This window comes from Microtus ochrogaster, chromosome 7, assembly GCF_000317375.1.
Source record: "Microtus ochrogaster isolate Prairie Vole_2 chromosome 7, MicOch1.0, whole genome shotgun sequence".
NCBI classification, from domain to species: Eukaryota; Metazoa; Chordata; class Mammalia; order Rodentia; family Cricetidae; genus Microtus; species Microtus ochrogaster.
In genome coordinates, this window is record NC_022014.1 from 39,992,635 (window position 1) to 40,001,621 (window position 8,987).

At 40.5% G+C, this 8,987-nt stretch overlaps 1 protein-coding gene across 1 annotated transcript; it reads right to left on the minus strand.

Annotated features, from left to right (window-relative positions):
• Positions 1–7,157: 7,157 nt before the first annotated feature.
• Positions 7,158–8,117, minus strand: LOC101990787 (olfactory receptor 2W3-like). Its single transcript, XM_013347082.1, has one exon. The coding sequence runs from the start codon at positions 8,115–8,117 to the stop codon at positions 7,158–7,160; it is 960 nt and encodes a 319-aa protein (XP_013202536.1).
• Between the last annotated feature and the right edge of the window lie 870 nt (positions 8,118–8,987).

The window sequence follows — 8,987 nt, forward strand, 5'->3', positions numbered from 1 at the left end:
AAGAGAGAAAAAAATAGATTAAAGGTATATAAAAAGTTATAAAAGGTCAGAAGGAGAATGAACTATGTTTGCTGTGGTTTCTCATACATGCAAATATTGAATATGCTTGTCTTGTTGAAAAGTTTGTCTGTGTAAGTTTTCTTGCAAGCATGGAGCTGAGACAGAAATCGTCTGACTATTTTTGCTGTCTCTGTCACCCATCACTGCTGTGGCCAGGGCTGACTTCAGAAATTTATCACTGAGCTCTGGTTACTGAATTTGGGTTAGCAAAAGTTCAGATGACTTTTTGGTATCGATAATGTTAAAACTGCTATATGCTGTTTTTTTTTTAAATTAAAAACCTGGCTCTAGAATTGGATTATGGCTCTTTCTTTGTTAGACCCATGTTTTATTTACTTAAAATCTATGCATGGGTAATTTTAAAAAATCATAAGACATAATTCCATTTAAAATTTTTAGATTATCATTTTACTGGAGCTAAAAAAATGGATACCACATGTTTTTACCACCATCTTGATTAAAGGTGACCATATGGAGTGGGCCTAACAAATCTCCAAGATAGTTTAAATTAAAATAAATTTAAAAATATAATATAGGGTTTTAAATATTAGAGCTGTACCTCAATGTTTTTATACTAAAATATGTACCCAGCTCTGCCAGCTAGAATTTGTTAATTTAAGAGTCACCAGGTAATAATGGTTATAAAGAGAAGCCTTGTCTTCTTCCTGATTCCAGGGGGATCACTTTTATTTTCTCTCCATTTAGTTTGATGTTGGCTGTTGGTTTACTGTATATTGCCTTTATTATGTCTAGGTATGTTCATGAGTGAGATTGGTCAGTAATTCTATTTCTTAGTAATGTCTTTGTGTGGTTTGAGTATTGGGATAATTGTAGCCTCATAAAAAGAGTTTGGCAATGTTCCTTCTATTTCTATTGTGTGGAACAATTTGAGAAGTATTGGTATTAGTTCTCTGAAAATCTGATAGAATTCTGCGCTGAAACCATCTGGTCCTGAACTTTTTTTGGTTGGAAGACTTTTGATGACTCTTTCTATTTCCTTAATAGTTCATTTGATTTGCATACCTGGTCTTTATTTAATTTTGGTATGTGATACTTATCTAGGAAATTGTCCATTTCCTTTAAATTTTCCAATTTTGTGGATACTGGTTTTTGAAGTATAACTTGATGATTTTCTGGATTACCTCCATGTCTGTTGTTATGTCCCCCTTTTCATTTCTGATTTTGTTAATTTGGATATTCTCTCTCTGCCTTTGGTTAGTTTGGATAAAGATTTGTCTATTTGGTTGATTTTCTCAAAGAACCAATTCTTTGTCTCATTGGTTCTTTGTACTGTTTTTTGTTTGTTGTTTCTATTTTGTTGATTTCAGCTCTCAGTTTGATTATTTCCTGTCTTCTAGTCCTTCTGGGTGAGTTTGTTTCTTTTTGTTCTAGAACTTTCAGTTGTTCTTTAATTTGCTAGTGTAGGATTTTTCTAGCTTCTTCATGTAGGCCTTTAGTGCTATGAACTTTCTTTTTAGCACTGCTTTCATTGTGTCCCATATGCTTGTATAATAATATATATTGAATTTTAGGAAGTCTTTAATTTCTTTCTTTAATTCTTCCTTGACTCAGTGGTGATTCAGTTGAGCATTTTTTAGTTTTTATGTGTTGATAGGCTTTCTACAATTAGGGTTGTTATTGAATTCTAACTTTATGATGATCTGAGAAGACACAGGGGTTATTCCAATTTTTTTTTTGTATCTGTTCAGATTTGCTTTGTTACCGAGTATATGGTCAATTTTGGAGAAGAATCCATAAGGTGTTGAGAAGAAGGTATATTCTTGTGTGTTTGGACAAAATGTTCTATAGATGTCTGTTAAGCCCACTTGAGTCATAACACCTGTTAGATACTTTATTTCTCTGTTAAGTTTCTGTCTGGCAGACTTGTCTAGTGGTGAGAGTGGGGTATGGAAGTCTCTCGCTATTAGGGGCTTGATGTATGATTTAACCTTTAGTAATGTTTCTTTTACAAATGAGAGTGCTCTTGTATTTGGGGCATAGGTGTTCAGAATTGATATTTCATCTTGATGGATTTTATCTGTGATGAATATGAAATGACCTTTTTCATCTCTTTTAACTAATTTTAGTTTTAAGTCTGTTTATTAGATAGTCTGATAGCTATACCAGCTTTTTTCTTAGGTCCATTTTATTGGAAACTCTTTACCCAATCTTTTAATCTGAGGTAATGTCTGTCTTTGTAGTGAGATGTGTTTCTTGTATGCAGCACAAGGATGGATTCTGTTTTCGCATCCAATTTGTTAGCCTGTATCTTTTTATAGGCTAGTTGGGACCATTGATATTAAGGGATATTAAAGACCAATGATTACTAGTTTCTATTATTTTGTTGTTGTTGTTGGTTGTGGTGGTAGTGGTGGTGGTGGCGTGTGTGTGAAGTGTGTGTGTGTTTCTCTTCTTAGGGAATTCCTGGTGTAGGATTATCTATTGACTGGCTTTTCTGGGTGTAACTAACTTCCTTGGGTTGGAGTTTTTCTTCTAGTACTTTCTGAAAAGCTGGATTTATAGATAGGTATTGATTAAATATGGTTTTGTTGCAGAATACTTTGTTTTCTCCATATATTTTGATTGAAAGCTTTGCTAGATATAGTAGTCTGGGATGGCATCCCTGGTCTCTTAGTGTCTGCATAATGCCTGACCAGGACCTTCTGGCTTTCATTGTTTCCATTGAGAAGTCAGGTGTAATTCTGATAGATCTGCATTTATATGTTACTTGGCTTTTTTTCCTTTGCAGCTCTTAATATTATTTATTTATTCTGTATGTTTAGTGTTTTGATTATTATGTGGTGAATGGACTTCCTTTTTGGTAAAGTCTATTTGGTGTTTTGTAAGCTTCTTGTATTTTCATAGACATGTCCCTCTTTAGGTTGGAAAAATTTTCTTCTATGATTTTGTTGAATGTATTTTCTGTTCCTTTGAGTTGGACTTCTTCTCCTTCTATCCCTATTATTCTTAGGTTTGGTCTTTTCATAGTGTTCCAGATTTCCTGGATATTTTGTGTTAAGAAATTGTTGGATTTGACATTTTCTTTGACAGATGAATCTATTTTCTTTGTCATATCTTTAACACCTGTGAGTCTCTCTTTCTTCTCTTATATTCTGTTGTTTATGTTGATTGTTTATCCAGATTTTCCATTTTCATATTTCCGCCAGTTTGTGGTTTTTTTTATTTCTTTTATTTCAGTTTTCAAATCTTAAACTGTTTCTTTCACCTGTTTGATTGCTTTTTTCTTGTTTTTTTAAAAGGATTTGTTGATTTCTTCCAAAATTTTTTGGCTCTTTTCCTCCATTTCTGTAAGAAAAATTTTCATTTTCTCATTAAGGGCCTCAATCATCTTCATAAACTTATTTTTAAGGTTGTTTTCTTCTGCCCCTTCTGAATTGGGATGTTCAGATCTTGCTTTTGTAGAACCACTAGTTTCTCTTGGTGCTATATTGTTCTTTATGCTGTTGAGTGTATTCCTATCCTGTTGTCTACCCATCTCTTCTTCCAATTGGAACAGGTGGAGCCTGTGTTTCAGGGATGGTCTCTTTTCCTCCAATTGGTGTAGCTGAGGTCTGTGGCTCTGTTGACTACTCTTTCAGATGTAGGCAGAGGAGAGCCTTCAGTGACCATTCCTCCAGGTGCCTTCAGGCCCAAGGCTCAGATGGTTGTTCCTTCTGATGTTGGCAGGGCTGAGGCTCCAGGGAACAGATAATTTCTGGAGGCCACTGCTGTTGTCTTGGACAGTTGTGGTGCTGCTAACACATCTCCTTTTGGCTGTCTCGCCCAGCCTGGCATGGTCCTGCTCACTCTTCTCCTCCCAGTGGCCTGACCTGGCCAGCCTGCCTAGTTGCTGCTCATGCTGCTCCTCCCAGTGGCCTGGTCCTGCCCACCACATTGCTGCTCACTCTTCTTCTCCCGGCAGTCTGTCCCAGTCTGCCATGCTACTCTCTACCAAGGCTCACACCACAAACAAAAGGGCATTTAAAGAACATTTGTATGTTGATACAAATTTAAGGTAATTCTTGTTATAACATATTAAATAGATATAAAATATGACATTTAAAATAATTTGTTAACTTAGGGGTTTTCATGACTATGAGGCACATATGCTCCTGGCAGCACAGATTTAATTCATAAAAGGATGATGGACATTGAAGAAACTCCATAGGAGTTTGATTTCATTGTGGCAAGAAGAGCTATTTGGGCAAGAAACTGCTTTTGCCTTGACTGCTTGACTGTGTGCTATGCAGAATGAATATGCAGGACCCAAAGGAAAGTGACTGCTGAACTGTGCTGAAACAAGGTGAGACAGTCCTTCAAGATTCCTGCTTTACAGGAGAGTCTGCCAGATATTCTGCAGGACACATAAGAAAGCAACTAATGAACTTTGTCAATCCAAGACTGGACAGTCCTTCAAATTTCCTGATTCACTGAAAAGTCTGCCAGATACTCTGGGTCTTTAGGCTGAAGGTGGGTAAACCAACATTGCAAAGAAACTTTAAATAACTTTCTAGACAGCAATATGTCTCTGTTGTTAGGTAATACTATATCCTTCTGGGTCTTTGATAGAGTTGATGACTAAATAACTAGAGTTTCAGTTTTCCTTAGTCATGATAGGAAGTAAATTAGGTATAAAACTTTAGATTCTGTAAGATAGTATAAATAATGAGAGATTTTTAAATTGGACATTGTGAACATAATTCTTACTTTATAATTGTTATTGTAGATAGTCTTACTATGTTTAAGTTAAAACCTTTTCTTTTTATTAAGACAAAAAGGGGTAAATGTTGTGGAATATTAATTAAAGATGTGATACATTTTTTTCCATTTTTCTCTGTTGAATTTTGTTTTATTCAGGAATAGTACAGGAGTGGAGAGTGAAGGGATGGGGAATGAATAGGATCAAGAAACATGATGTGAAAAACACAAAGAATAAATAAAATAATTTTTGAAAAAAGGCTCTCCTCTGCTTCCCTCCTTGACAATAGAATCACAGATATCTACAATAAGGTGAGCCTTGAGACATCTTGGATTGGGCACAGATTCTGCTGGTGTTTGTCTTTAGTTCTGAGTCTATTGTGGGAGTCACAGTAATTAGGCCAGCCACAAGCAAACACTGAGCTTACACAATAGGAGCACCAGGCAAGGACTTAACACACATGCAATTTTTCTTACAAACAAAATGAAAACAAACCCAAGACATAATAAAGCTTTTCATCTAATGCCCACCCCCCAAGTTGTTATCATAGGTCACCTTTTCTGTTATTCCAGAATGACAGATATGGGGAGGAGAATGTCAAATCAGAGCAAAGACTCAATGCAACTCCACCACGGGCTTTAGATGAGAACTTGGGAAATATAAAACATCAAACTATGCTGACATCGATGCTGAATGGTGGTCATGGAGGGATACTTTGTTCCTGTGAACAGAGGAACAATTTTGTGATCAAGGAAAATACATGTTTGGCAAAATGTCTCAGTGGGTAAAGGTGCTTGCTGCCAAGGCTCTTGACTTGACTTGGATCTCCAGGACCTGTGTTGTTAAAGGAGAGAGCTGATTCCTGCAAGTTATCCTCTGACATCCCCACATACATTGTGAGTCATATAGGCCTACACACACACACACACACACACACACACATACACACACACACACACACACACACACACACACACACACACACACAAATAAATAAAGGTGGTTCTGTCTGTCCATTCTGTCAAGAAGGCTTGATTGAGCATTTCCCCTTACCTCCTAATAGTCAGGAAAGGGCAGGGAGATGTGATGTGGGAAGGTCATTTGTCTATCTGTTGCTTTCATTGGTTAATTAATGAAAAAAAATGCTTGGCCTGATAGGTCAGAAAATTAGGTAGGCGGAGTAAACAGAACAGAATGCTGGGAGGAAGTGAGGCAATCGCCATGCCTCTCCTCTCTGGTCAGATGCGCGAAGCTCCGACCCAAGATGGACGTAGGCTAGAATCTTCCCAGTAAGCCACCACCTCGTGGTGCTATACAGATTATTAGAAATGGGTTAATCAAGAAGTGAATTAGCCAATAAGAGGCTAGAACTAACGGGCCAACCAGTGTTTAAATGAATACAATTTGTGTGTTATTATTTCTGGGGCTAAGCTAGCCGTGCGGGAGCCAGGCGGGATGAAAAGCAGGCCTGCCCGCAGCTCATCACTACAAAGATGTGGCCTCCTATTTGTTTCCTCTTTTGTAGTCCTGTTGGTCTCTCTGGGGCTTTGAGCCATCAGACAGTGCTACTTACACTCAGGGTGGGTCGTCCCCATAAGTCAAGCTTCTGCAAACCCCCTCACTGACCCACCCTGAGGTGTCTCCTAGGTGATTCTAAACCTAACTGCGCCAACAAGGGAGATGAGTGAGCATACTCTGACTTATTGATTCATAGCTCATCACAAGACAGCATGGAAGGGTTGGGTGACAAGCAACATTCGGTTCATTCATAAAGCAGATGATCTGGGAGCTTACACGGGCTTATAGAAGCCCAGAAGATGCAAAGCAGTCAAGATTTGCAGACGAGAGTTGATCAGACCCAATATTGCCAATGCTACCCAAGACCTTGCATGGAGTGACATTGAAACCAGGGCTGCTTGACTCTCCCATATCCCTGAATCTGAAGTAGGCACATAGGTGGGGACAGGACAGCATAGATGCTTATGCCCTAAGCCTTAAGGTGTGCTACTCACAGTCGCTCTCCCTAGCTGCTGACAGTGCCTCAAAAGCACCTGTTGTCTCCCTATCTTACCCCGAGAACATGTTTCACCACACACACCAAGACATTATAGTGACAAGTGGCCAAATTTGCATTTTACATGGGAAAGTCCTCTTTAACCACAAAAAGAAATGTAAAACACGTGCCATCATCATGACTACCAACCAAATCCCAGAACTCTTCAAGAATTCAATAACATGCCTGCTTTCTCTCTGCTACAGGGAAGCCTGAACTTTCCCCCAAATCATTGTGGAACGTTTTTTTCTCAGTCCTTTTCTGTCTCATTAAAATGTTTGCCTAAGAGCTTGCCTCCCCTCTCATTTTTCATTGCCATCCTCACTAGGACAGCTTCCTTCTGTTCTATCTAGAACCAGCAGGTATTTCCTTTGTCTTTCTGCTACCCAGCAGCAACCTCCTCAGCGCCCCCTTCACTTCCTTGTTCCTGAGCGTGTAAATCAGAGGATTGAGGAGAGGGGTGACAATGTTGTAGAAGAGGGTGAGGAACTTGCCCTGGTCCTGGGAGGAGCTGTTCCCTGGTTGCATGTACATGTAGATGATATTTCCATAGAAAAGCGAGACCACAGTGAGGTGTGAGCCACACGTATTGAAGGCCTTTTGCCGCCCTGCAGCGGAACGGATTTGCAACACGGCCCTCACGATGTAGCCGTAGGAGATCAAGATGAACACCAGGGGAGACAGCACGATGCCTATGGCCAGGACGAAGACTGTGCCTTCCACTGCAGCGGTGTTGACACAGGCCATCCTGATAAGAGCTGGCATCTCGCAAAGGAAGTGGTCCACCCTGCGGTGCCCACAGCGGGGCAAGCTGAGGGTCACTGGAGACATGGCCAAAGAGTTGGCTACCCCGCAACCCCAGGCCAGTGAGACCAGGCCCACGCAGAGCTTGGGGCTCATAATCACCATGTAGTGCAGGGGCTTGCAGACGGCCACAAAGCGATCATAGGCCATGACGGCCAGCAGCAAGCACTCCACACCCCCCAGGCCCAGGAACAGGACCAGCTGCAGAGCACAGCCCACATAGCTGATGGTCTTGTCCTGCCCACTGAGGTTGTAGAGCAGCTGCGGGATGGAGCTGCTGGTAAAGCTGAGGTCCAGGAAGGACAGGTGGGTGAGGAAGAAGTACATAGGAGTGTGCAGGTGCCGGTCCAGCCTCGACACCAGGATGATGGTGCTGTTGCCCAGCAGGGTCAGGAGGTAGGCAGGCAGGATGATGGCAAAGAGGACCTTCTCCAGCTGGGGCCGGTCAGAGAAGCCTACCAGGATGAAATGACTGAAGATGCTGTCATTGGCTGTGCCCATCTCTGTGCACCTGAGGAAGACATCAGTGTTTCTGTCATGTATTGTTCGTATAGCTACAACAATGGTAGAGATAGTACTGACAGACTAGGAAACTGAGTCGTGCATGTAGCAAGCCAGTTGTCGTGAGGAGAAAGAGGATGGAGTTAGTTTTGAAGCCAACAATTGCAGCTTAGTGTGTCAGCCTTAGTCCATCTAGTCCTGCCTCTAATTCCATGAAGTGAGAGAGGAATTGTGCAGTAGCCCAACTTTTGAGTCAAGACACGCGATCCCAAGCTCTCATACAATCACAGGGAGCACAAAATATAGCCCCAAATAATCAACCAATAGAATTTGAAGAGGCCCAGAGCAGCTGACTGGACACTTAGACATCACTCATCTGATCCTTGTGGGTTAGCTACACAGAGAGGTTTTTAAAATACACATGTTGGATTTTTTTTCTGGAGATTTTAAATAATTTGGTAATTCAAGAACAAAATGGTGTTCCCTAGAAATGACTTTAAATTTTTTAAGTTTGGAATGCTACAAATATATTACCATATGTAGACATCATGCACTTTATAATTTACTGTAAAAATAAAGAAATCTATTATAAACAAGCTTGTCAAAATCGACGGGAACAAAGACCCCCTAGAATATTATTCCCTGCAGAGAGGAGCTTAACCAATGTGGAGGGAAGCACTCTGCCATTTCTGGGTCAAATGAGCTGTGGTCTGTGGCTCAGCCTCTAGATTTCAGCCATTCTTGTTGCTATTGCTGTGAACTGAAGGGTTCAGAATCCACCCCAAACACCGTCTAGAACTCAGCAGCTAACCTTCGCCAGCATGTGTGGCATCACAAAGTGCCTCCGGCCCTCGCAATGTTTCCACTCTG